A 26,935-nucleotide genomic window follows, 5' to 3' on the forward strand; every position below is an offset into this window, starting at 1 on the left:
GGAATCAAACCAGCGACCCTTTGGTTCACAGGCCGGCGCTCAGTCCACTGGGCAACAGTGGATATTATATATATAATATTTGAATATTATATATATATATATAATATTTGAAGCTAGTGTTCCACAGAAAATCATCTGTGATACACTGTTTCACAGTAATGTCTATTGCACTTGACCGAGTCCCTCAGAATTCCAGGGCAGCCATTCTGTGACATGAAACGTGAACTCTCTCCAAGTCAGGATTCTCTGTGAAATACAACCCTCTCCCTGTAGCATAAACACTGTGCTCACAGAACCCTCACCTAATGTACCAAACGCAGCATTTTGTTGGCTTTCTACTGGTATCGCGTTTACTTACAACATTTGCTTGAAAACGCTCTACACAAAGCTGTTGCTATTTTATCTGAACTTGGATTTCGGTCGTCTGCTCTGTCGCTCCGTCCATGGATGGGGACCTCGTCCACTCACTCAGCTTCAAGGGGCATCTCTGTCCCAGAGCTCCCAAATCGACACCTCCTGTCCCAAACTCTTCTCTAAATTCTAGTCCCACACATCTCGGCACCTTCAGTTTTATGTTTCTTCAACTCAGATTAGCCAAAATTTTGCTGAAACTAGCAGCTTTTCCTTGGGGGAATTAGTCATGGTCACTGTGGAATCTGCTGTGGAAACTTCAGCACTCACATAAACTATACTTTGGAGAACTCCTTTTATTATCATCAATTTCCAAATAAATCAATCTACACCGAGTCTAATGTCCTATTAGGCCTGCAACCAAACGCGCTGGACTTCACCCCCAGTTTAGGACCGCACTGTGAGTGAGAAGAGAGAAGGGGAGCTGACAGGCAGCAGCCGGCGCTGGAGGGATCTCCGGTTTACATCCGAGCTCCTGATTCCGGAGCTAGCGAAGCCTTTGGGGAGAAATTACCACGTAAGACGGCAGGAAGAACAAATGGGTCTTTTTGTCAACAGGTAGGAAATATACCTGTGATGATTTTAAAAAGGAAGCCCCTCTATGGTTTCTCACATGCCTAACTTGTGTTCCACTCTGGCTCAGACAAGGGCCCCTGTTCCTGAAACCCGTGCCGCAGTGGCTTGGCCACGGCGACCCCCAGGCCCTCTCCACCCCGACGGCTCCGGCGTCTCAGCTCCAGTCGGCCTCGATCATCGCGAAGAGCTGGCTGAGCCGCTTCTGAATGTCGGGCCCGCTCGGGGCCCGACAGGATTTCGTGTGCACTCGGGCGTGCTCGGCAAGCTTAGACTTATAGATGAAGCCCTTCCCGCAGTCGCCACAGGCGAAGGGCCTCTCGGGCCTGTGAATGCGCTGGTGCCTCAGCATGTGTCCCCTTTCCCGGAAGTTTTTGTCGCACTCGGGGCAGTGGAAAGGTCTCTCCCCTGTGTGCAGGCCCTGGTGGCTGAGCAGCTGTGCCTTCAAGCGGAAACTCTTGTCGCACTTGGGACACTGAAAGGGCTTCTCCCCCGTGTGTGTCCGGATGTGCTCCACGAGTTTTGACTGCTTCGCAAAGCCTTTGCCACACTCACAGGAGAACGGCAGCTGCCCGCTGTGCAGCAGCTGGTGGGCCTTCATGTCCGCCTTCACGCGGTAGCTCTTGCCGCACTCGGGGCACTGGAAGGGCCTCTCTCCTGTGTGCAGGCGCCGGTGACTCAGCAGCTGCCCCTTGAGGCGGAAACTCCTGTCGCAGTCCGGGCACTGGAAGGGCCGCTCCCCGCTGTGCACGCGCAGGTGCTCGGTGAGCTTGGACTGCCTGGTGAAGCCCTTGCCGCACTCTGCGCAGGAGAAGGGCCTCTCCGCGCTGTGGGTGTGCTGGTGGGCCTTCAGGATGCCCTTCAGGCGGAAGCTCTTGTCGCACTGGGGGCACTGGAAGGGCCGCTCCCCGCTGTGCACGCGCAGGTGCTCCCGGAGCTTGCACTGGTGGGTGAAGCCCTTGCCGCACTCCGCGCAGGAGAAGGGCCTCTCCGCGCTGTGGGTGCGCTGGTGGGCCTTCAGGATGCCCTTCAGGCGGAAGCTCTTGTCGCACTCGCCGCAGGAGAACGGCCTCTCCCCGCTGTGCCGCAGGCGGTGGGCTCTCAGCATGCTCCTCAGACGGAAGCTGCGCTCGCACTCCGGGCACTGGAAGGGCTTCTCGTCGCTGTGCAGCCGCTGGTGCCGCAGCAGCTGTCCCTGCTGGCGGAAGTCCCGGCCACACTCGCCACACCAGAACGGCTTCTCCCCGCTGTGCACCCGGGTGTGCTCGGCGAGTTTACACTGCTTGCTGAAGCCCTTGCCACACTTCCTGCAGGAGAAGGGCCTCTCCCCACTGTGCACACGCTGGTGGGCCTTCAGCAGGCCACTCAGGCGGAAGCTCTTGTCACACTCCAGGCACGGGAAGGGCTTTTCCCCCGTGTGCACCCGGACGTGGCTAGCGAGCGTGGCCCTGGTAGAGAAGCACTTACCTGCATTCTGTGCAAGAGAATGGCCTCTCCCCGGCAGGGAAGCGCTGGAGGACAACCTCCATGCTCCCCGCCAGGTGGCAGTGCTCCTCACGAGCTGGACAGGGGCCTGGCCTCTCTCCTGAGTGACCACTGCTGGGCTCGAAGGCCCCAGCACCCTGTCGGTGGGAGTCCTGGCCCCGCCCTGCCGCGCTGGCTCTGGGGGGCCTGGGCGCTGTTGTTCGGGAGGAAGCTCTTGTCACACCTGAGGCACTGGGAGGGCCTCGGCCCCGGGTGCGGGAGGTGGGGGCCGAGAAGCGCCCGCCTGTGGTGGAAGCACACGGTACAGTCAGGACTCGGTAAGCGGGCTCTTCCCTGCGTGTGCGGGCAGGTGTCTCAGCAAGTCCTGCTTCAGGCGGAAGCTCCTTCCACACTCGTGACAGCGGCAGCAGCCTCTGTCCCCGAGGGGCGCTCCACTGATGCTGCGGATCAGCCTGTCTGCCCGGCTTCTCCCAGGCCCCACGCGCCTGGTCCCTGGGGTGGCTCCTGTGGGGCCTCTCTGAGGGGTTCTTCTTCCAAAAGCTCTCCCTGCAGACAGGCCGCAGGGGCTGGGTGACCTCCCTGGAGGGTGCTTCTTGGGAGTCTGGGGGAGCCCGAGCTCTGGGGTTCGGGATTCTCTCTCTTTGCAGGGGCTCCCTGGAGTGGTGGACTGCGGGGAGCAGAGCCCGCGGATCGAGTCTGTCTGGCTTCACGAGGGTGGCACCTTGGCCAGGCCTGGAGGAAACACCTCCGCTTTTTCCCGATAAGGGTTCAGAGGAACAGGGGCTCTCACGAGACGCTACCCGAAAATGGCGTTCAGGTTCTCCGGGACGCCCAGCCTGCTGGCTTCCTGAAATTGAACCGAAAATCCAGTCAGAATTCCTATCTACGGCATGACTAAATGCCTCCTGTCACCAGTAAAGGCACCCGTAACAGTGACCTGTGGTGGCCCGGGAACCTGGTTTCTGCTGAGCTGCACTCAGGGTGCATTTCCGGTGGCTCTCTTCCGAGACCAGGAATCTGGTGAGGGTCTGCTGACTGCTCAGCTAAACAGACCTTCTTAGAATAATACAGAGAGGAGGGGAGGACAGGTCACGGGTGTGGGCCGGGGCTCTGGAGCCGACTGCCTGGGTTTGAGGCCAGGTGTCCACGGCAGCGCCCGTCAAGCTGATCTCTCTGGGCCTCAGGCCCGTCTGCAGAAATGGGGCAGGTGAGACTGCAGGGGAATTACACGGGTTCACGTGTGCAGAGTGCTCAGCGCAGGGCCTGGCGTGCTGCACCTGCTCTGCGAGCATCCCCCACTGTCAGGACCCCAGGACTGGCAGGCTCACCCGCTGCGATGAGCAGGTACCCCGGAGTCTCAGAGGGACGGCAGCAGTGTTCCTGGCCAGGTCCTGACTGACCCGAGGCTCCGTGTGACCCACGAGCAGTCCCTAAGCCGGGCAGCAAGGCCTCATCTCTGGTCCCCTCTCATCACTCTCTCCTTCTGGGACCCACTGCCCCTAACCACTGTGCTAACTGCCTTCCTCTAGAACACAGCCCCACAGCCCAGAGCAAGCCTTAGCCCAGCTGAAGCAGGAGACGAGCTTGGAGATTTAGAACTGAGAAGCCTGAATGGGACGTCTTAATCAAGGGCAGGGCTGATTTCTCCGTACTTACCCCGGAACTGCCATCCCTCAGCAACCGGGCCAAAGCTCGGATCTGCAGGGGCTGTGAGTTATGTCTCCTGGTCTCTGTGGCTCTCCTGACTCCCTGAAGAGCTCCGTCCCCCGTTCAATGCAGGAAATCAGTTCTGGTTTGGGAAGCCCACCGTCTGCACAGAGAGGCCAAACGGGAACTCGGTTTCCTCAAGGGTGACATTTAAGGCACACTGAGTTGTTTTTAAATTTCTTAAAATTAACTCAGGACCATGTATGAGAAGAGATGTCCAAGAACAGGTTATAGCCCTGGCTAGTGTGGCTCAGTGGATTGAGCACTGGCCTGCAAATCCCAAAGGGTTGCTGGTTCGATTCCCAGTCAGGGCACATGCCTGGGTTGCGGGCCAGGCTTGTGAGATGCAACCACACATTGCTGTTCTCTCTCTCCCTTTCCTTCTCCCTTCCTTCCATTCTGTCTAAAGATAAATAAAATCTTCAAAAACTAGTTTTAAATAAGTAAAAGTGTTTTCCCAAAAATAAACAAAACAATATGCATTTACATAATATCAAAAAGAATAAAATACTTGGAGATAAATTTAATAAAAAAATGCAAGACCTGTACAATATAAACTGTAAAATACTGTTGAAAAAATTAAAAGTCCTAAATAAATGGAAAGATACCCTATATTCATAAACTGGAAGAGCTGGTATTGTTAAGATGACAACAGTCCCCAAATCCAATCTGCCTTTTGTTTGGCGGGAAAGGGGGGGACAGGAGGGGGTTAGAAATTGACAAACTGATCCTAAAAGCAACAGGAATCAAAACAGTGTGGCAGTGACATAAGGACAGACACACAGACTGAGAAAATAGAGAATTTAGAATCCAGAAATAAACTGACATTTATGGCTGACTGATTTTCCAAAAGGCTGCCAGGAGAATTCAATAGGGGAAAAGTAGTCTTTTCAACAAACAGGTGTTGGGCCAACCGGACAACCATATAAAAGTGGGTTCCCACCCCATGCCATATAGAACAACTAACTCAAAACAGGTCAAAGACCCAAGTGTGAGTGCTGAAACCATAAAACTCCTAGAAGAAAACATGGGGGTGAACCCGTGGCGGCTCCGGATTAGGCATCGGTTTCTCTGATCTGGCACCCAGAGCTCAAGCAGTAAAAGGACACACAAACCAGACTTCATGAAAGCCTGAAAGCTGCTGTGCTGCAAAGGACACCAGGAAACCCACAGAATGGAGAATCATGTGTCTGATAAGGGCCCAGGATGCCAAACAAATAGAGAACACGTCTAATTTGACACTAAAAGGATGAAGAGCCCAGTGCAAAAGTGGGGGAAGTAGTTGAACAGATATTCCTCCAAAGAAGAGGAAAGAGGACGCTCAGCCTGGTGAGCCACCGAGGAAGCGCAGATACAACCACGAGGACATGCCACGGCAGGTCCACTTGACTTTGATGCTTGGGGTGTGCTTTCTGAGTGGCACGTGGTTAACAACCTAAGATTACATTTATTTCTCTTAGACTCAATCACTGGTTCTTCAGTAATAACGAAAACACAGTAATGTAATGTCTCAGATTATAGGATTCAGAAACACTCTACAGATAGAACCTGGAAAAATTATGGTAACAAAAAAATATATAAATATTAGAAACCCTGCAACATAAAGGAAACGGTACAGCTGCCAGGAACTGGCAGGAGAGGGGGAAGGAGGTATAGGAGAACTAACTTCCTCATCAGTCGCACACTCAAGGAGCCGAGCCATGTGATGTAAAGTCGAAGGCCCATAATCTGGAAGTTCATTCGTTATTCAAGTTATAAAGGTATCAAAAAAAAACTATCAAAATCTGGGGAGAAAGGGAAAAAGGAGACAGAAGGATGATAGCATAAGTGAGATAATGCCCCATTTTTCAGAGTGATGAGTTCATTAATGCAGCATAAACATGAAACATCCAAGAAGAGAATTGTAAGCATGACAGCACAGACGGGAGGCAACCACAGTAAGGACTAGACTAGAAATGGTTAAAAGTGGTTGCTTTGGGGAATGAACTGAGTAAGGGGTAAGCATGAGGTAAGAGAGTTTTATCAGTTGATACTTTTCTGGAAGGCATGTTTTTTTAATTTTTTAATTGATAATAAAAAGGAACACAAAAGACCCTGTCAGCAGCAAGACTAAAAAGAACACCCATCCCCACAACTGGGCAGAGACAGCTCAGGGGACAGCGGGGCCCAATCTCACTGCGGGGAAAGGAACATGAGCTTTTCGGACGCACGTGGACACCGCCGGAAAAGCTGACAGATTCAGACACCCGAGGCTGAAGGATCCAGGCGCTTCGTGGGTATGAGCTACCAGGCATGTGCCTGTGTGGACAGCCCTGGAACCTGAGAGTGTGCGGTGACCGAGTGCCCTGGAATGTACTTCTCTGTCACCCCCGCCGCCCTCACACTCCATGTTGTCTTCAGTATTCTCACGTAACGGTGTCTACCCTTGCGTAAGGAGTGGCAGCGCTGATGGGAGTATTAACAGAAGAATACTGGGTGAAAGTGCCTTGCGGAGTTGATTTCTGAGAATTCTGGCTACCTGACAGGTAGGCACATCCAGTGACGGGCCCTGTTCCAGGACCCAGGTGCAGACTCACCCACCAAGTCCAACACTGCTTACCTAGAGAAGCCAGGACCTCGTAATTGGTTCTCATCACATGCTTGTAAAGCTCCTTCTGCCAGGCCTCGAGGTTCTGCCACTCTTGCTCCGAGAAGTAAATGGCAATATCCTCAAAGGTCAGAGGTAGCTGAAATTACATGCATAACACACACACACAGTCACGACTGCTTCCAGGTGACTCCAGCTCCTTCCCGTCCTTTAGAAGACTTGGGGACTGGACACCGTTTTTTGCCTGTTTGGCAGCTTCTTCCTGGGGAGCGGCTCCTCCTCTGCTCTAGGCACGTGGTGCTGTTGCTAACCACAACCCCTTCCACGTTCCAAAAAGGATCCAGCATGTTAGCCTTTGCTGATGAGATGAAACACGTCACCGCACCTCTGCCAGCACAGGATGTCCTTGAAGACTATTTTTTTTTTTGCCAATGTGATGGGTAAAATATTTGTATTTCATTGTTTCACTATGCATTAATCTGTGAGGCTTAGCATCCTGTTCATACTTTTTTGGGGGGGGGGGTCTACATATCTTTGTGCATACCTGTTCATACCCTTTGCTCTCATAAGTCTTATATTAGTGATTAATAACGCTGACTGAGTAGCAAATGTTTTCTCCCAGTGTATCAACTGTAATTTGACTTTATCTTCTGTTATTCTGACCCTTCCATTTAGTTCAAAATCTAAGTCTTTTCCATAGCGTTTCCAGCTTTTTCTTTCCTTTCCCACATCAAAAGTTTATACAAATATTCTAACTGCTTTTTCCTTGTATTATCAGACTTGTTAGGACCTCTTTTGCAGCTTCAGGATTTAGTGTCTGGATTTGGAAGCCTCGGTAGTCTATTGTAGAACTATAAATGATATTCTTCTGAATTCTACATAACGTTTTTACAGCTTTATCAGAACGAGAACTTTTCCCGTATGAAACTCATTTCTCATAACAGAGAGGGACATAATTCTTTTTCCAAAATGATATTCAACAGACATAAAATATATTGAATAGTCTGTTTTTTCACCATTGATTTGGGACCATTTTTTATAAACTAGTTTTCCATTTATATTTGGGTACATTTTTCTTCCACTGGCAAATCTGCCTATTCTTGCTCCAAAACTGCACTCTTTCTTAGTTTTAGTGAATATTTTGCTATTTAAAAGGGTGGAGCCATCTTCCACCACCTCCATCATTTTTTACAGGGAATTGTCTTGACTTCTCTTGTCCATTTTCTCTTCTACATAAATAGAAAACATAGTTTGCCATAGTTTACACAAATTCTATTGGGATCTTGATAGGAATACACTGAGTATATGGATTAATTTTGGGAGAGCTGGATCTCCAAAATATGGGATCTTCCCTCCCAGAAACATGCTCTTTCATTTATCTAGATATTTCATGTGCTTTAATAAAGTTTATAGTTTTCTTCATATAGATATTATAGAATTCTTGATAGGTTCATTCCTAGCAATTTTAGAGTTTTAGTTGCTACTGTGAGAACTGACTGAATAGGAATAATCAAAACGCACACGTGAACACCTTGAAGTACCTGTCTGACCCTGCATGACTAGCCCCACCTTCCACACCTGGCGTTGTGACTTGCTGATTTCAGATAATCTTCCTTCCACGACTTCCCCATAACCCACAAGCCCCACTCCTTCTTACACCCACTTCCACAGCAAATGTCAGGTAGGTCTAAAAATATTATTTCTTAATCATTTAACATGCATAAAACTGCTGTTTTTATTAAGTTCCTATCCTTTTTTTTGGTCTTTAAAATTTTTTTTTATTTATTTTAGAGAGGGGAAGGAGGGAGGAGAGAGAGAAATGTCGATTTGTTGTTCCACTTATTGATGCAAGAATTATTAGTTAATTCTTGTACGTGTCCTGACTGGGGATTGAACCCATAATGGAACATTATGCTACCTGGCCAAGGCTCCTATCTTTTCTTTTTAACACGTAGCTGACAAACTTTTTTTTTTAATTATTGATTTTAGAGGCAGAAAAATATCAATTCATTACTGCACCCATTCATGTGTCCACTGGTTGCTTGCTGCATGTGCCCTGACTGGGAACCGAACCTGGGACGCTCCAGCTGAGCAAGACACCCAGGCAGGGCCAGCACTGACAAAAGTTTTGAGCGTTGTGTGCCCTACACCATTTCTCCCATAAGCTATGGTTTTTATTGCATGATTTTGCCTGGCACTGTGATCTTCAGAATTGCATGATGTATTGTAGCAGAATCAAATGTGTGTTTTAATCTCAGTTAAATATACTTATTCTCCTCTTCTCTGTAAATTCCTTACTTTTAAAAAAAAATTTAAATGTATTTTTAGAGAGAGGGGAAGGGAGGAAGAAAGCGAGGAAGGAAAACATGATGTGTGAGAGGAACATCAATCAACTGACTCTCTCAAGCCCCAAACTGGGGACCTGGCTCGAAACCCAGGCAGATGCTCTGACTGGGAACAGAAATGGCAACCTTTCCGTCTGCAGGCCAGTGCTCAATCCACTACTCCACAACAGCCAGGGCAATTCCTTCCTTTTATTTTTTTTTTTACAACTTTTTAAAAAGACTTTATTTATTTATTTTTAGAGAGGGGGGAAGAGAGGGAGAAAGAGAGGGAAACATCAGTGTGTGGTTACCTCTCACACACCTCCAACTGGGGACCTGGCCTGCAACCCAGGCATGTGCCCTGACTGGGAATCGAACTGGCGACCCTCTGCTTTGCAGTCCAGCGCTCAGCACACTGAGCCACACCAGTCAGAGCCAATTCCTTACTTTTAAATAAATGTTTTTCAAAAATGTTCCAAAAGCTTTCATTGTTTATGACAGATGAAGTTCAAGTCCTCTTGGTCCCCTTTTCAATCTTGTTCTCAGGCTCAGTCCTGGCTTCCTCCTTTCTGAGAAGCAAACAGTATGATGGATGTGGTAACTCTTCAGTCCATGTTTTTAATTTTTAATGTGCACACATATCTATAAATAATATATATCACTGCTTTGTCTTTTATACAAAAATACTTAATCATACTGCAACTTGGATTTTTCCATTCAATACTATGAGATCTGTCCATTTTGATCGAGAACAGACTTATTGTAATTTTCTATAGGGTTCCATTGTGTGAATGTCACAATTTTTAACCATTCTTTTAACCATTGCCCACTCCCTGTTTTCAGTTCTGTGAATTGCCTGTTCATATCCTTTGTCTGTATTTTTACTAGGTCGCCTGTCTTTTCATTTCTAGGATTTCTTTATATAATTTGTACATTGAGTGTTAACTACATTAGGTTGCAAATGCTTTTTCCGAGTGTGTCTAAATCTTTTAACTTTATTTATGCTGTTTTATACTAGACATAATTTTTTAATTTTGATGTAAATATATCTATCTTTTCTTAAGTTAAATGAGGAACGTGGAGTGGATTTCTGTGTTTTATGAAATTTTTTTCTACATTGAGGTTATTCTACATTTTCTTCCAAAAGGCTAAAGTTTCACATTTTTATGTTTCGACTTTTAATATACATAGAATGTAATTTTTTAATGGTATACAGTAGTGATTACCTCAATGTTCCCCCCCCTCCACCAAATGGAAAAGGCAGTATAGCTCCCTATTATCTATCATTTCCTCTATAAATGCACTGCATTATATTTTCTATATTTAACCCAAGGAATTATGACTTTTGTTGTGATTAACAGTATTTTAAAGTGAACGACCTCATGAATTTGTTTAGGAATGAGCAAAAACGCTCAACATAAAGTTTATACAGGAAAACATAATAAAAATAATGGCCACTCCCTCTAAAACTCGGTTTCGACAAAACGCTAATGAAATAATATGCACCCCAGTTTTTATGTCCTCTTCTACCCCCTCCAACGTATGTACCATCAGCATCCTTCCTTTGTACACTCAACACAAACTTGGACACGTTAGCGGCTGAACGCTGGCATCTCAGCCGCCGCCAAACATCGCTTCAACCACGCAGAATCTTAAATCTTTCAAAACACTCGCTCTGATTTCAACAACGAAAGCTGGTTGAACGGTAACACACGTCGCCGGCCCCACTCCTCCTTCCGTCCTTTTCCTTGTCCCCCCCCCCCCCCAAGGCGCGCGCCAGGGAGCCCCCAGCCCGGGCTCGGCAAGCCCACGCTCGGCTTCGTTCAGGTGTTCGGCCACGGACGAGTGCCACGAGCCGCGGTCACCAGCTCCGTCCAGGGCCGGACCCCACAACCCGAGTCTAGCGCGACCCCAGGCAGCGCCCCATCTGTCCGCCGCTGGCCCGCTCTGCACCTGGGCGTCCCCTCGAGGGACCCCTCTTACCGGAGCCGGTGCAGCCATGGCTCTTCGGGGTTCCGCCCGGCCCCCACGGCCGACCCACAGACCCGCCCACCGCCTCCAGCTCCGCCCCGACGCGCAGGCCCCGCCCCAGTGCATGCTGGGACTCGCGGCCGGGCAACGCCCTGACCCCACAGCGCCCCCAGCGGCCGGGAGGAGCGAATGCTGCTTGAGTTGCGGGTACCTGCGCCAGAGCCCCAGGCCCGCTGCCAGGATAGCCGCCACATGTCGGAAACAGGACACTCGCACTCTCTTGGGGGCTCAGGGGTGGCAGGGAGAGACAGAGGCGAATTGAAAGAGCTGGAGAGGGACGGAGACCGAGGCGGCAATGCAGAGTCAGCTGGAAATGGATGGAGAGGGGACAGGGACGGGGACACTTCACCAAGATGGAGACACAGAGGCAGCGCGAGGGTTTGGTTCCTCCCTAAGCCGACCCCACTCATCTGCGAGGTGACCCCAGCTTTAGATTGCGAGGGAGGTGAGGGGGTCAAGGGGCATTAACAGGCAGGTCCCCTGTGTGGACAGTTGGGAATCCACCCGGAGGGGCATTCTTGAGTGTGCAGACCACCCCTCAGAATTGTCCCAGTGAGGATGAGGAAGGTCAGTGGTTATCCTCAGAAAGTCTTGCAGACTGGACTTAAATGAGGAACGTGAGTCATAGTCTATAAAACCCAAGTAGTGGTCTTACAACCGAAACGTGAAATAGATCTCAAATTCGCTTTCACTCTGACCAGTCATTGTGGTTGCACTGCCTGGGCATTTGTAATTGCTATTCCTGCCTGAAACATCTTCTTTTCAAAAATTCCATATAGCTCCGACCACAGTGGCTCAGCTGGTTGGGCATCATCCCACAAAGCTAAAGGTCAGGGGTTTGATTCCCAGTCAGGGCACATGCCCGGGTTAGGGGTTCAGTACCCCTGTTGAGGCATATACAAGAGGCAACCAATTGGCATTGATGTTTCTCTCCCACCCTTCCCCTCTTTAAAAAGAAATAAAATCTTTGCAAAATTACAGATATACATAGCTCTGGCTGCTGTGGCTAAGTGGATTGAGTACCAGCCTGTGAATCAAAGGGTCACTGGTTTGATTCCCAGTCAGGGCACATGACTGGGTTGCAGGCCAGGTCCCTAGTAGGGGGGATGTGAGAGGCAACCACACATTGATGTTTCCCTCTCTTTCTCCCTCCCTTCCCATCTAAAAACAAAGAAAATCTTCAAAAAATAAAAATTACAGATATACATATAATAAAGCAAATTTTAAAACTAAAAGCTGCCCATAATTCTGACCATGTAAATGCTGTATTTTTTCCACGTAACTTCCAGTCTCTGTTACAGGAACAGTTTCCTCCCTCCAGCCTCTCCACTCGCTAGATCAAATGTCCTGAAACTTCAGTTTGCACAAGAGCACCTGGGAAGTCTCTCACTCACTACCTCTGGGGAGGGTTCCCCGGTCTGCCTTTTTAACATGTACGCCAGGCAAGGGCAAGAGTTGTCCTGAGGTACAGGCGTAAGAGGCCAGCCAGCGCTGACATCTGGCCCATACACGCAGGCACAGGCCAGAGGGAAATGTCATTTCCTTGGCACAAAGGCACCATCGACTCGGCAAGAAGCTTGCACCTACAGGAATGCACCAGCCAGAGGAGGCACCGCCGCTTGCTGTTTAGACATCGCCATTCATTCGTGGGGCACCCTTGATCCCAGCTGACTGATTCAGGTGGCTGACCACAGGTTGTGCTACAAAGACAGAACATTTATCTGTGGGCCCTGAAAATCCCTAAGGAAGGAAACCTTTATGTTTCTGTAGGAATCATGTTAAAGATGGACAGTCCACCAGGCAGACGAAGATTTGCTGGGACAGACTGGAGAGCTGCCTTGTGACACAGTAGGCCATGGAACAAAAAACGGAGTGATATTGTGAACTGACAATATTTTTTTCCTTCAGTGTTTAACTCGGAGATCTCAACATTCAGGTGTTTCTTGGGAACTGATACACCGCTGGACATGCAGAGAGGTTAGGGATATGCCGCTGCTTATTACTCACAATGGTGGACTGTTAGGTGATTTAGATTAATCCAGGAGGAAGTAACGCCTATGTGGCCATCATTTTAACAAATTAGATGGTAAGTGACATTTATTCGGAACAATGTAGAAAAATTCCCCCAAGACACAGATGCCCTCTCAGCCATTTGCAAGAAAATGAAAATTCACAATGAGACAAAACGGAAAACTCCCACCACACAAGGCAGCCTGCTAATGGAAAGCACGCTGAGGTGTTTGGGGGCAACAGTTCCGTCTGTAACATTTGTTCAGAGGCTGCGGGTTCAGATTGTAACGAAGGGATTGGCCTTGCTCTTGGACGACACACCAGTGGATGAAGCAGGAGAACAGAGTAAGACGCTCCTCCCACGACTGGCAGGCCCTGCCCATGACGGTTACAGAGGGGAGATGACTGTCATGCCTGGATCATCTGGACCCTTCTTCAAGGAGGCGTCACACCCCGCCTACTACGTATGCATCTGGCCCGTGTGTCTGAAGCCAGCGTTCCATGAATTCTTCATCCTCCCTCGGCCAGAGCCAAGAGATCTGCGGGCCCACCTAACGGCCGCCACTGCTCACTGCCTGTGTGGCTCGACTTAGAGGCCGATGGGCTTTTCCCTGGTGTGCACTGCAGCAACATGGGTGTTCAGTGCCCCCATGGACGTGAAGCTCCTCCCACACTCATCACGAGAAAAAGGCCTCTCCCCTCTGTGATGGTGCAGATGGGACTTCAAACTTCTCTTCTGGAGGAAGCCTCTGCCGCACTCAGGACACCCGAAGGACTTCTGTCCGCCGTGCATGTGCAGATGGACCTTCAGACTCCCCCTGATGCAGTAGCTCTTGTCGCACTGTGGACCCTGGAAGGGCAGTCTCGCCACTGTGGACTCGAGTGTGTTCTGTGAGCCTGTACTGCTGTGTGAAACCTTTGCCACGCTTCACACAAGAGAATGGTTTTTGGCCACTGCTGGAGCAGGTGGCTTTTCAAGTTTCCTTTGAGACGGAAACCCTTCCCGCACTCGGGACACGGGAAGGGGCTCTCCCCACTGTGGATTCTCGCGTGCTCGGCCAGCTGAGACTGCTGGGCGTAGGCCCTGCCGCACTCGCTGCAGGCGAACGGCCTCTCGCCCCTGTGCCCCCGCTGGCGGGCCTTCACAGAGGCCTTCCAGAAGCAGCTCTTGTCACACTCAGGACAGCGGAACGGCCCCTCCCCACCGTGCAGCCTCCTGTGCTCGGCGAGGTGGGAGTGTCGGCGGAAGCCCCGGCTGCACTCGGCACAGGAGAATGGCTTTTCCTTGGCGTGGACCTGGAGGTGCTCCGTGTGCCTGGACTGCCGGGGAAAGGTCTTGCCGCACTCGGCACAAGAGAACTCCTTCTGCCTGCTGTGGGCGCGGCTGTGGCGAGCGAGCTGGGAGGGCCGGGTGAACCTCTTGCCGCACTCGGCACAGGAGAGCGGCCTCTCCTCGCTGTGGAGCCGCTGGTGGGCCCTCATGGCGTTCTTCCAGGAAGGGCCCTCCCGCAGTCCGAGCACTGGAGGGCTTCTCCCCGCTGTGCTGCCCCAGGTGGGCTCGCAGGCTTCTGTGCAGGCGGAAACCCTTCTTGCACTCTGGACACTGGAAGGGCCGCTCCCCCGCTGTGAGCTCCGACGTGCTCAGCGAGGTGAGCCTCGCGGGAGAACGTCCTGTCACACTGGTCACACAGGGAACGGCTTCTCCCTGCCTTGTGCCCTCTGGTGTGCCTGTGCGGCAGCCTTCCAGGAGACACTCCAGGCACCCTTGGGACAACAGAAGGGCTTCTCCCCGCCATGCACCCCGCCGTGCTCAGCGAGCCTGTGCTGCTGGGCCAAGCCCTCGCCGCACCGCTGGCAGGAAAGTGGCCTCTCTCCTTTGCACAAACACTGATGTTTCTCTCAAGTGGCTTTGCGCCGAAAGGTCTTGGCACATTCAGGGCACTGGAAGGGCCGCCGCCCTGTGGGAGCAGCCTGGTGGGCGATGAGGCTGCGCTTCCCGTGGTAGCTCCTCTCGCTCTCGCCGCCCTGGAGGTGCTACTTCTCACCTGGGCTCCTCCAGGCCCACGGGAGGTCGGCGTTCCTTCCGGCCTGGCCCTTGTGCTGAGGGGACTCACGGGGCTGGCTCCTGGGGTGGCTCCTTCTGTGCTCTACCAGGTCTCTCTTGATGGGGAAGACCTTCCTGCAGACGAAGCAGGAATGGGATCTTGGCCCTGGGGGGACTTCCAGGTGCCCCCGGGGACCCCCTGCCTCATGCCCTGGGTCCATCTTTTCCCGGGGAGATGCTGTGACATTAGGGTTTGTACGTGGAGTCTCCATGTCTCAGCGACATTGCAAGGCGGCTCCTTGACCCGGTAAAGCTGTGGTTTCCTCCCCTGGTGAGGGAGCACGTGAGCCCCGCGCCTGGACACTGTTTAAATGGCATTCCTCTTCTTCGGCCCTGGGACTTCCTGGGTGACCTGGGGAGATAAAAAGAGCCACCTGTGTTAGTGATGTGCCTGCACTGCGGTGGTGTCCTGAGGGCCATTTTCACGTCACCACCAACGTGGGAAAGGGGACCTCCCTGACCCCTTTCCAAAGCTGCCCGCCACAGGTAAATTACACATAAGTTTAACTTTGATACCCAGATCCTCTTGTGATAGGTTAAGAAATGGCTTCGCATGAAAAAAAAAATGGCAGGCAAATTTGTGAAGCTGTGGATGGCCCTCAGAGGGCGAGCAGAATTTCAGTTTCGCTGAGAATGTAAAGGTGCCATTATAACAGTTCCTTAAATCTGTGGAATAAACAGCAAAATGGGAAGGCTTCAGGTCATATTCTTTATTTTTTTATCATTTAGAAACGTTATCGATTTATTATGAATAACATTCTGTTTATTATCGGTGGACACACAACCAGCAAAAGAGCCCTGAGGGAAGGAGCCCAGGTCGGGAGCACCTGCACGCGGGTCCCCATGCTGCCGGCCCCCACGGCAAGAGCCTGCAGGGAAGAAGGCTTCTTATAAAGCAGAGGGGCAAAGCCAGACGCCGCCACAGGTGCCCCACTGCAGTGCAGCCCCGGGCACAGTGTTTCTCAGAGAGGACCCCCAGCTCAAGGACCTCCTTGAGCACTTGTGGGACACATGCATGCCTGGGCCTGGGCTGTTAACTCCCAAACTTGGGGCGGGGAGACAAATGCTCCGCAATGACCATCATTTGCAAATACTACTGCCTGCTTTTCAAAATCTGGGAAAACCAGACTGGATTTTCCAAGCCCAAGGCCACTAGTCGTGATAACTCGAAACACCACCAATCAGCACAGGGCTCCAGTCTCCCCTAACCTGCTGGCATCTATCTCCGGAGCCTGACCTCTAACTGCTGGGGTGTCCTGGGCTCTGTGCTAACTATATGTTCCTCCTAGATGAACCCAACGAGTCCCCGAGCTTGGAACGGGAGACAGAATTCGGAGAATGAGTAAGACTGAGGGGCAGAGATCCCACTGGATAAAAAAGGGACGAGTGAAATATTCCCAGGCCATTTTGGGAACTTAAGGAGACACTGTGAATGTGACCAGGCATGGTCCCATGTTCATCCAGCCAACAGCTGATAAAGCGGGGGGAAGCCCATTACTATTAGGTCGGTTCTCGAGAAGTGATTCCTGGGAAGCCCATCTCACCCAGGGAATCCAGGGTCTCATAATTGGTCTCTTCATCACTTGTTGATACATTTCCTTCTGCCACTTCTCTAGGAGCTCCCACTCTTGCTTTGAAAAATACAAGGCCACGTCCTCGAATGTCATGGTTACCTGGAATCACAGAGCACGTATAAATCCATGCTCACTTTAAGGCTATTTTGCTTATCAAAAGCCACATCTTTCAGAGAGAGGAAGGAACTATGGTAGAGTAGCTGTCTCTGGATGGTGCCATGACCACACAATAAGGGGTCACAGATGTCTCAGTGGAACCAGGTGAAGTGAATGAATTAATGAACAGCAGGTCTTTGAGCAAATGCACCATCTCATGGGAGCACCTGCACTTACTAGCTACCAATTTTGTTATGTAAGACGGTGCCGATGCTGCTAGATGTAGATTCACAGAAGTCACAGAGATAGTACAGAAGGGTTCCCTGTACCCTTCACCCAACTGACCCCAATGGTCACATGGTACATCATTACACTACAATATGGAAGTCATGAAATTGACATTGGTGCGGTGTGTGCATAATTCTAGGCGATTTCATTGCATGTGCTGATTTCCCTCTTCTGTACCTGGTGTCTTCACCCTCTTAACAGGATTTTCCGAGAGCAAAAGTTTTTAATTTTGATGACATCCAATTTATTATTATTTTCTTTTATAGATCGTGCTTTTGGTGCCACTTCTAAGAACTTTTCACCAAGCCCTAGGTCTTGAAGACTTTTTCCTATGTCATCGTCTACAGGTCTTACACCTGGGTGATGTGATACTTCATGAAGAAAAACTGGATGTTCATATTTCTTTCTCTCAAGATTTGATTTAATTTTAGAAAGAGGGGAAGACAGAGAGGGAGAGAAACAACTCACTCATCTCTAACTGGGGCATCTGGCCCACAATCCAGGCACATGCCCTGACTGGGAATCGAACTCGCTACCTTTCAGTTCATGGGCCGGCACTCAATCCACTGAGCTACACCAGCCAGGGCCTGGTGCTGTTTTTATAAGGTGGGCTTTCAAAGAAATTCCTCTATCCTTTTTCTTATGTGCTTTCCACCTACAAGACTCTTCTGTGAACATACAATAGCACTGAACTGCTCTCGTGAAAAGTAAAACCAACTAGAAAATGCTGATTTCTCCTTGCCTATCACAAATAGTAGCCAAAAATCTGGCATAATCTGAACATTTTCTGTGGACTCAAACTTACAGCCAAAGAACTACACTTATAGGAGGAAGTCTAGTTGAAGAGACACAGCTTGAAGGAATCCGAACAGAATTTGTATCTGCCAAGAGACGTGAAGGGGAGGAGTGAGAAATGGAAGAAAATGCATTGATTGCATTACTGAAACTATTACATATGAAGTCTCATAGGGTACAAGGAAAACTTGCATATTCAGGGAGGTTATACTGTACTTAACTGATTGTAGAGAGAGAGTTTCCTGTATTAGGTTCAAGACATGCCTTTCAAACTCTAAAACCAGAGTTCAATTTTTCCATTAAAACTGCTAGGGTATTCGAGGTGACTTAAGATAACCACTCAGACTGGCTTCAAATCCTCTGTCCTTTCCTTGGAAGCAGTCTCCATCCAGCCTTCCTTCTCACTTGTTCTCATTCGCTCGTGAAGACGCACTTCTCAGAGGCCACCTTCCTGGCAGAGAAACCACGACCCGCAAAGAGCAGGAACAGCGTGGGTCCTAAGCGTGGCTCCCGGCGCCCCTTCCTTCCAGGTGCAGTGCACAGCTCCTGCACCGAAGTCGCGCCTTCCCCGGCCGCCGATCCCTCCACCTCCCTCCCTGAACGAGGACCACACTCCAGAGCGTGCGAGGAACCAGAAACTAGGCAGGGACCGCCACCTCCATGGTCGCACTTACTCGACACGGGTCTCCCAAAGCCTGTCGCGGTCCCGACCGGCCACTCTCCGGGACCCCGTAATACAAGACGTCCCGCATAGGACCTCCTCCGGCTCCGCCCCGACGTGCCGGCTCCGTCCCGACGTGCAGGCCCCGCCTCGGCGCGGTGCACGCTGGGACTCGAGGCTGGCCCTGTTCCCCCCGCCCCCACAGCGCCCCCCTGCGGCCGGGAGGAACGAACGCCGTCAGAGTTGCGAGTACCTGCGCCAGAGCTCCAGTCTGGCTGCCAGGATAGCCGCCACCTGTCGGAAGTGGATCTTCCCACTCTCTTGGGGGCTCAGGGGTGGCAGACAGAGACAGAGGAGAATTGAAAGAGTTGGAGAGGGACGGAGACAGAGGCGGCATTGCAGAGTTAGCTGGAAATGGATGGAGAGGAGACAGGGACGGGGACACTTCACTGAGATGGAGACACAGAGGCAGTGCGGGGGTTTGGGTCCAAACAAAGGCGACCCCAGTCATCTGCGAGGTGACCCCAGGAATCAAGCTAGGTTGGTAAGACAACCAAGGGCGTTAACAAGCAGGTCCCCTGCGGGCAGTTAGAGGCCCACCCTGTTGGGGACTCAGAGTGTGCAGACCACCCCCCAGAATTGTCTCTGCGAGGAGGCGGGTATTCATCCAAGACCTGCCCTTCATGGGTGCGGGCACTTCTGGCCAGGCTGGTATTAGCTGTCGTTGTTTGTATACGCCTGTCATCAGGCTGGGGGAGTTCCTTCTCACTCCTAGTCTGATGAGAGCTTTGATTGTGAGCAGGTGTTTCGTTTTTCAAAAGCTTCTTCTGTATCAATATATACGTTACTGTAGTTTCAACAAATGAACTTGGGGGAACACAAACATTCAGTTTAATACAATCCAGGGAAGGATTTCTTAAATGCAACCTCCAAAATCAAAACTTACGTAAGAGATAAATTTGATGATATCAAAATTGAAATTGTCATCGGACAAAAAATTCCTTAAACAAGAGACTCTGGGTTGAGAAACACATACGATGGAGAGTGGATTCGTACCAGAATATGGGTCAGAATATGAAAAAATTACTGAGATCTGTGGCACAACAGTGTGAGTACGCTAACATTCCTGAATGTCCACTTAAAATGGTAAATTCCACGTTATGTTTTTAACCACAACTAAAATGACAGAAGAGGCTATTTTATAACCAATAAATATGTGAAAAGAGCTCAATTTTGCTAGGAAGTAAGGAAATGAAAATTAATTAAAACGATAGAGGCACCATTTTCACTCTCCTCCCAAAACTTAGGGTACATTGAGATGTAACTAGATCAAGAGGTGATAAGGAGAACCCTGGCTGGTGTGGCTCAGTGGCTTGAGCGCCGGCCTGTGAACCAAAGTGTTGCTAGTTTGATTCCCCGTCAGGGCACATGCCGGGGTTGTGGGCCAAGTCCCCAGTAAGGGCACGCAACAGGCAACCACTCTATGTTTCTCTCGCACATCCTGTTTTCCTCCCTCTCTTTCTCCCTCCCTTCTATACTCTCTAAAAATAAATAAATAAAATCTTAAAAAAAAAGAGTTGGCGAGGGGGAAATGGTATTTTCATCTGCGCACAATGAAAGTACAATTGGTACACTCTCTATGGGACAACGTTGGGCAATAAAAATCGTAAAGTAAAATGACAACAACTACATAACCCTGTAATAGTAACAGTAAAAGCGTGCATACAATCCAGGAATTTCACTTCGGGGAAGATCCCCCGGAGAAAGCCGCAGCAGAAGAGCATCCGGAGACGTGTAGGAAGACGCTCATTGCGGCATCATTTGCAAAACAACAGGGAACATCCCTAGTACGCCCACTCATAGTGCCACAGATGCATACAACGTTTGCGCTTCTATAATGCGCCCAAATAAAGCAGTTGAAGGTAGTTTGATGGGGAGTCCGAGATGAAACAGGCACAGGCGCCAAAGGCAGGAGTGAGACAGAGCGCCCCGGGCACGCCCCCAAGTCCCTCCCGGCGATCAGATCACTCACCGCCCCCCCCCACCCGCCCCCAGGTGTGAGAGCGTCAGGGTGCTGGGGATCGGCCAGTGTTGTGCAGACACGCTTTTCTGGCCAGACGGTGCTGTGAGGACCCCTCCTCGGCAGAGGAAGAGTCGGGGCGTTCTCCCCCGCATTGAGCCTAGGGAAGGGGCTTCGTGGGGTCCACCAAGGGCCTGGGGGTGTGTCCTGGGGCTGGTGTCTGCAGTGGGGTGTGTCTAGCCCTCTGGACAGAGAGGGGCCAGGCCGCGCTCTGGAATCAGCAGGTGCCACCCGAGTGGGTGGGAACACAAGGCCCACGAGGGTTTCCTGGGCCACACGGAGAGAGGCGTTCTGGAGCGATTTCAGGCTCTCTGCGAGAGGACAGGGCCACGGGCCCTAACAGAGAGGGCTGGGACGCGGATCCCGGAGAGCCGGGAGAGGGACGCACGACCGGGCCACGGAGCTGGCCGGGGGTCCCGGCAGAGGCCTCGGACGTTCCGAGGAGACGCCCCAGGAGCAACTCCAGACCTTCCCTAGCCTGGAGAGAACGAGTCTGTCTTACCCAGAACTCACCCGGCGAGAGCTTTCCCCGTCTCCTTCCCTCTCCTCCTTCCCTTCCTTCTCTTCGCCTAGACGCGAGCATTGGATGCCAGGGGGGGACCGGGAGATGAAGGACCGCATCCCCACTCTCCCCCTTCTCGGGGAGGGCGGACATGCAGTCAGGTCCAGAGAGAGTGCTGGTTACTGCCGGGGACCAGACACTCTGATGACAGAACTCAGCCTGCCACCCGGGGCTTTCTGTCAGCTAGGAATGGTCATTAAGGTCACCTGGAGAAGAGAAAGTTTCACCGAGAAAAGTTTAAAGGGACAGCGTGAGACGCAAAGATGAGGTTGCTCTTCCTGTGACTTCGTGAGGATTCGGAGACAACGGACCCCTCACATACAGCAGTCAGAGGGTGAAACGGCGCGGCCACTCCGGGAAACAGGGTGACAGACTCCTACCACACTGAATGCACACGCTCCACACGTGATGGCTGGGTTTCTGTGTGGCCTTGCCTGGGCCATGTGGTGCTCAGGTTTTTGGTGGGACACTACCCTGGGGGTGGGGGCGAGGGTGTTTGTAAATGAGAATAAGTGCGAGGAGGCCCCTGGGACAGGGAAGCAGCCCCCTGCCCGCAGCCTGTGAGGAGCGGAGCCCTCTCTGCAGCAGCCCCTGAGAGCGAGTTCAGACCCGAGACCGGCTCCCCCAGCCCCAGGCACACCCTCAGGTGAGCAGCGCCGGCTGACAGTGCACCTGCAAGCTCCTGAGAGACCCTGAGCCAGAGCCCCCCAGCAAAGCCACCCCCAGATTCTCGGAACCTCTGAACCTGCAAGACAGGGTGAAGATGTGTCATCCCAAGTTGCTAGGTTTTCGTTTAGTTTGTGTCTAAGACGGAGTCCTTGTGCCATCAATGCTGAAGCACCTGCCCCAGAACCTCCCGAGCCCCCGAACCTGTTGGGGAAAGCACCAGGAAGACAGGGACTCGGTCATGGCAGAGACATCCCAAGAAACCGTCTAGGAAGTGTGTGTCATCATGGACTGGAGGGGACGGCTAAGAACAGACGGGAAGCAGCCGTGAGCCGGGAGGGCAGGGCACACGGGACAGAAAGATGAAATCAGAGGCTGAAGTTCAAGTGCCTTAGAGATCTGAGTCCATGCCTGCCAGAGATGCCCCCAAACTTGCAGGACTCGGAAGGGAGGCGGAGGAGCTCGTCTTGGCCCCACACTGTGGACAGCTCAAAAGTAGCCCCCACCGATCAGCAGGCGAAGAGCAGTCCAGTCCTTGCTCAGGAATGACCAGCTCGCCTCCGGGCTCCATCTTCCACCTGGTACACCAGGTGAGGTACACACTTCGCTGCCCCGGATGGACCCTCAGTGACCCTTCACGCTGGTGCTCAGAAGAGATGGCGCCTTTCTGGGAGAGGAATAATTATGGCCTAAGAGTCGCAAGTACAGTTGAGCAGGACTAGCAACCCTCTGCTGAGTCAGAGTCCACAGCCTGTGTGTAAGTGGAGGTGTAAAGTGTATTAATTACACATCATTGTTAATCAGAGGGGGTATAGCTCAGGGGTAGAGCATTTGACTGCAGATCAAGAGGTCCCCGGTTCAAATCCGGGTGCCCCCTCAGAGGGTTTCTTTTTCCTCCTTGAGCTGAACTGACAGAGTCAGTTCTGTGGACACGGTACTGTAGACCCCCTTTACGGCCCTCCCTTCTGATTCAGGACCCAGCCAGGTGCTGGGCACAGCCTTGAAGGCCAAGGACAAGCCCAAATCCACCCCCAATGCCTCCTTTGAGGGTCTGTTTCCTGGGACCCCAATGGACCAACTCCAGTATCATCCACGGTCCAGTCCAGAGACAAAAACTGAGCCAGTTCTTCTAACCGGATGTGATGTGAATTATCGCGAACCAGCATACCAATGTCCTACAGCTTCTGCAACAAAGTGTCACAGCATGGGTGACATGAACAACAGAAATGCGGTGTCTCACAGTCCTGGACACCAGCGTCTGAAATCGAGGTGTCAGGCGGGCCGTGCTCTCTCCTAAGGCTCTAGAGGGGGTCCTTCCTGGCCTCCCTCCAGCTTCCGGTGTTTGTTGGTGACCCCTGGCCTTCCTCAGCTTGTAGATGCATCACCCAAGCTCTGCCTCTGTCTTTGGCCTGTGAGTTTCTTCTCTTCTTATGACACCCACCACGCTGGAGTAAAGACCCATCCTACTTCATGTTAACAAATCCCTCTATTTTAGGTAGAGACAGGAAGAGAGAGAGAGAGAGAGAGAGAGGGGGGGGGGGGGGGAGATCAATTTGTTCTTGAACTAACGATGCATTCATTGGCTGTTTCTTGCATATGACCTGACCGGGGCTTGAACATGCAACCTTGGTACAACCTTGGCATATTGGGAGTCCCATCTTTGAGGGGCTCCAGGCTGGGTCTGGCCACGGGGACCTGGAGTCTATTCTCAGGTGCTCAGCACAAACCCACTGCACAGATGTGATTGTCAGTCCTTCCAGCTGTCAGGGGCTGCTCCCCAGGTTACTGCCCCCCTCTGGGGCCTGACAGTGGAGAGGCTGTGGAGCTGTGGGAGGAGGGAACCTGTCACTTCTTCCAACGTGGGGGGAGGAGTTAGCAGTAAAGCAGGTCTGGCAACTCAGCCAAGCCACGCGGAAGGGACATCGGGGCAGAAGCTCTGGGTGTGGCTGCAGGGACAAATGGTGCTCATCAGGCTTCACTGGTATGGCAGGGGGTATAGCTCAGGGGTAGAGCATTTGACTGCAGATCAAGAGGTCCCCAGTTCAAATCTGGGTGCCCCCTAGCATTTTAGTCTCTAAAGGGCTCATAGGAGTTTCAGTTTTCTCTCTTCTTGCTGAGTCTGGTCTCCGAGTCTCCCTGCAAAGGGTGAAGAAGCAAAGGGACCCATCCCACCCAGCACGGGGCTACTCTGCTCAGGTGATGTGTTTGTCCAAGTCCTCTCATCTCCCCACGGTCCCCTCGCCTGGTCCCCTGCTCTCCAATGTGAATGTGATCTCCTGGCCGAGCCTGAGGACTGGGCCTTCACTGTGGCCAGAGAGAAATCGAGACCCACTGTGAAGGAACAAGAGTTGGCCTGCTGGCCGGCTTCTCAACAGTGGCCCAGGAAGCCAGAGATGGTGCAACGCCACAGCGCGTGTGTTGAGAAGAAACAAGAGCCAGCTCTGAATTCTATCCCCAGCTAAACTGTTCTTCAGGGGCAGACAAAGCTGAGCATCCCCACCAACAGGCTCTCACTGAAGAGAATTTTAAATACATACTTTCGAGAAAGGAAAAATGATCCCAGATGGGAGGTCTCAGTTACGAGAGGGAAAGTGGTACAAGGAAACTGTAAGATACGTAAGTAAATCTAAAATCACTGACCATATAACACAATATCAACGTCTCATTTACAAGGTTTTTTTTTTAAAGATAGAACTAAAATACTGGTTAACAACATATAAGTAATGGGGTCAGAAGAATTAAGGTGCTTATGTCATTTTGGAAAAAGATAAAGATATTTAGATTTTCAAACTTGCATGCAAAAGTTTTTGAAGGTTGGGCTGTCGGCGCACCCCCCCTCTCAGGGGCACACCTCTGCCTTGCCCATCCCCCTCTTCTTGCGCCCAGGTGCGTCCCCTCTGCCTTTCTCTCTCCTGAGCTCCGAGCGCCCTTCTTTCGTTTCTGTGACCTGTTTCCTGAGCGGACACAGCCCAGCGGGCTCCCTTCTCCCACCGTTGTCACCTTCTAAATAAACATGTTCTTATCCTTTGAACATAAACAAATAAATACAGGTTGTGGTTTTGCCAAGTTCAAGGCGGTAAGGGAATGTAGGGCCTATGCTGGTGGTCTTGCTAAGCACTCAGTCTAGCAATTTCTTCGTCGATTGTTTAAATTTCCTGCAGAGAGGATCCTGTCATCTTTACAAATTCAAATGTTTTCTTTCTTTTTATCCAATCCTTGTATATTTGTATTTCTTTTTCTTACCTGGTTGTGCTGATGAGCACCTCCAGTACTGTGTTGCATGAAAGCGTGGACAGGAGCTGTCTCGTCTCATCCTGGTTTCCAATGAAAAGATTTCAACCTGTCGCCATGACGTCCATGCTGCGGACTAGACCTTTTGTCAATGGCCTTTATCAAACTAAGGACGTTTCTATTTCTGGTTTGCAAAACCTTTTTTATCATGGAGTTTTGTCCAAACCCCCTTTGTGGCATCTGTAGAGATCATCACACGATCGTCCTCTTTTACTTTATTAACGTGGCGAATTACTTTGATTGCTCTTTGTAAAATTAAACACACTTTGCACTCCAGATATAAATCTCACTCGGTCTTGAAGTTCTATCGTGTTTGTATGTTTGTGGATTCAGTGAGATAGTATTTTATTTAATTTTTTAGTGAAATTGGCCTGTACACTTTTTTCCTGTACTCGCTGGGTTTTGGTATTGAGGTTGGGGTTTGGGCTGTAGAATGTGCACATCTTTTCTCCTCTGAGAAAGATTTTTATGTCAAATAGTTATTATTTCTTTAACTACATAATAAAACTCACCAAACTATCTTATCTGATTTTTTTTGGTAAAAGTTTCAAATAAATGGTTTATTTGAGTAACTGTTTAAAACTTTAGAGGACTATTCAGCTTTTCTATTTTTCTTGAGTCCACTTTGGGAAGCCGTAGGTATTTTTCAGTTCTTGCTCATTTTTGGCAGAGTGCAGTGGTCAAGTCTGTGGACTCTGGGGATGTAGCTCAGAAGGTAAAATGCTGGATCCTGTCGGAGTGACTTTGGTGTAGTTGTTTAACATTCTCAGCCTCCGTTTTGCCATATGTGAAATGGGCCTGAAAGTGGAAATGGGCACAACAATAAAGCTTCATTTGTGTTGCTGTTATGGGGATTAAATAAAATAGTATTTCAAAAGTACATGGAACAGTGCCTGCCACACGGTAAGTTCTTTGTACATGTGTGTTAAATAGATTTAATTTTTTGTGTGTGTAATTTTTAATAATGATCTGTAATCATTATTTCAAAGTCTAAAGAATCCACAGTTTTTTCTTTTTGATTCCTGATATTGGTCATGATTCTTGTATGTGCCCTGACCAGGGACCCAATCCAAAACCTTGGTGTATCAGGACAACGCTCTAACCCACTGGGTCACCAGCCAGGGCCTTTCTTCTGTTCTCGAATGCCACTCAAAGCTGTATGTTTTCCTCTAAATGCCTATTTAGTATCCGTTTACAAATGAGTGAACCTGGATGGCATTATACCAAGTGAGATAAAGCAGAAATCCCCCCACCCCCTAGAAAGGCAAATAGTGTATGGTATTACTTAGGTACAGAAGTTTTTAAAAAGTCAAACTCGAGCCCTGGCTGGTGTAGCTCAGTGGATTGAGCGCTGGCCTGGGAACCAAAGGATCACTGGTTCGATTCCTAGTCAGGGGACATGCCTGGGTTGCAGGCCAGGTCTCTAGTGGGGAATGTCTGAGAGGCAACCATATATTGATGTTTCTCTCCCTCTCTTTTTCCCTCTTTTCCCCTCTGTCTAAAAATAAGTAACTAAAATATTTTTTTAAAAGTCAAACTTATAGAAACAGAGAGTAGTTTGGTGGTTGCCAGAGGCTGGGGGTGGGGAAACTGGAGGATGTTGGTCAGAGGGCACCAGCTTTGAGCTGTAACATGAGCAAGTTTCAGGGAAGCAATGCACAGCACGGTCACTACAGTTAATAACACCATC

The 26,935-nt window shown here is 50.5% G+C and overlaps 2 protein-coding genes, 1 long non-coding RNA gene and 2 other non-coding genes across 5 annotated transcripts; 2 read left to right on the forward strand and 3 right to left on the reverse strand.

Annotated features, from left to right (window-relative positions):
• Positions 1-687: 687 nt before the first annotated feature.
• Positions 688-4,180, reverse strand: ZNF786 (zinc finger protein 786; the record flags this gene model as incomplete). Its single annotated transcript, XM_036010287.1, is given in 6 exon segments — positions 688-2,452; positions 2,454-2,618; positions 2,620-2,778; positions 2,780-2,872; positions 2,874-3,316; positions 4,126-4,180. Coding segments are annotated over 6 exon segments (2,226 nt in total), but the record flags the coding sequence as incomplete, so codon positions are not given.
• Positions 4,181-13,187: 9,007 nt separating this feature from the next.
• Positions 13,188-14,888, reverse strand: ZNF425 (zinc finger protein 425; the record flags this gene model as incomplete). The annotated part of the gene is given in 6 exon segments (XM_028525249.2): positions 13,188-13,987; positions 13,989-14,085; positions 14,087-14,624; positions 14,627-14,653; positions 14,656-14,749; positions 14,751-14,888. Coding segments are annotated over 6 exon segments (1,164 nt in total), but the record flags the coding sequence as incomplete, so codon positions are not given.
• A 14-nt stretch (positions 14,889-14,902) lies between these two features.
• Positions 14,903-17,622, reverse strand: LOC118497217. The gene is made up of 3 exons (XR_004899751.1): positions 17,248-17,622; positions 16,777-16,905; positions 14,903-15,584 (listed from the first exon to the last, which is right to left on the reverse strand). It is a non-coding gene; the product is annotated as an uncharacterized LOC118497217 (long non-coding RNA).
• Positions 17,623-22,759: 5,137 nt separating this feature from the next.
• Positions 22,760-22,831, forward strand: TRNAC-GCA. The gene has a single exon. It is a non-coding gene; the product is annotated as a tRNA-Cys (tRNA).
• A 1,112-nt stretch (positions 22,832-23,943) lies between these two features.
• On the forward strand, positions 23,944-24,015 carry TRNAC-GCA. Its single transcript has one exon. It is a non-coding gene; the product is annotated as a tRNA-Cys (tRNA).
• The last annotated feature ends 2,920 nt before the right edge of the window (positions 24,016-26,935 follow it).

This window comes from Phyllostomus discolor, chromosome 10, assembly GCF_004126475.2.
Source record: "Phyllostomus discolor isolate MPI-MPIP mPhyDis1 chromosome 10, mPhyDis1.pri.v3, whole genome shotgun sequence".
NCBI classification, from domain to species: domain Eukaryota; kingdom Metazoa; phylum Chordata; class Mammalia; order Chiroptera; family Phyllostomidae; genus Phyllostomus; species Phyllostomus discolor.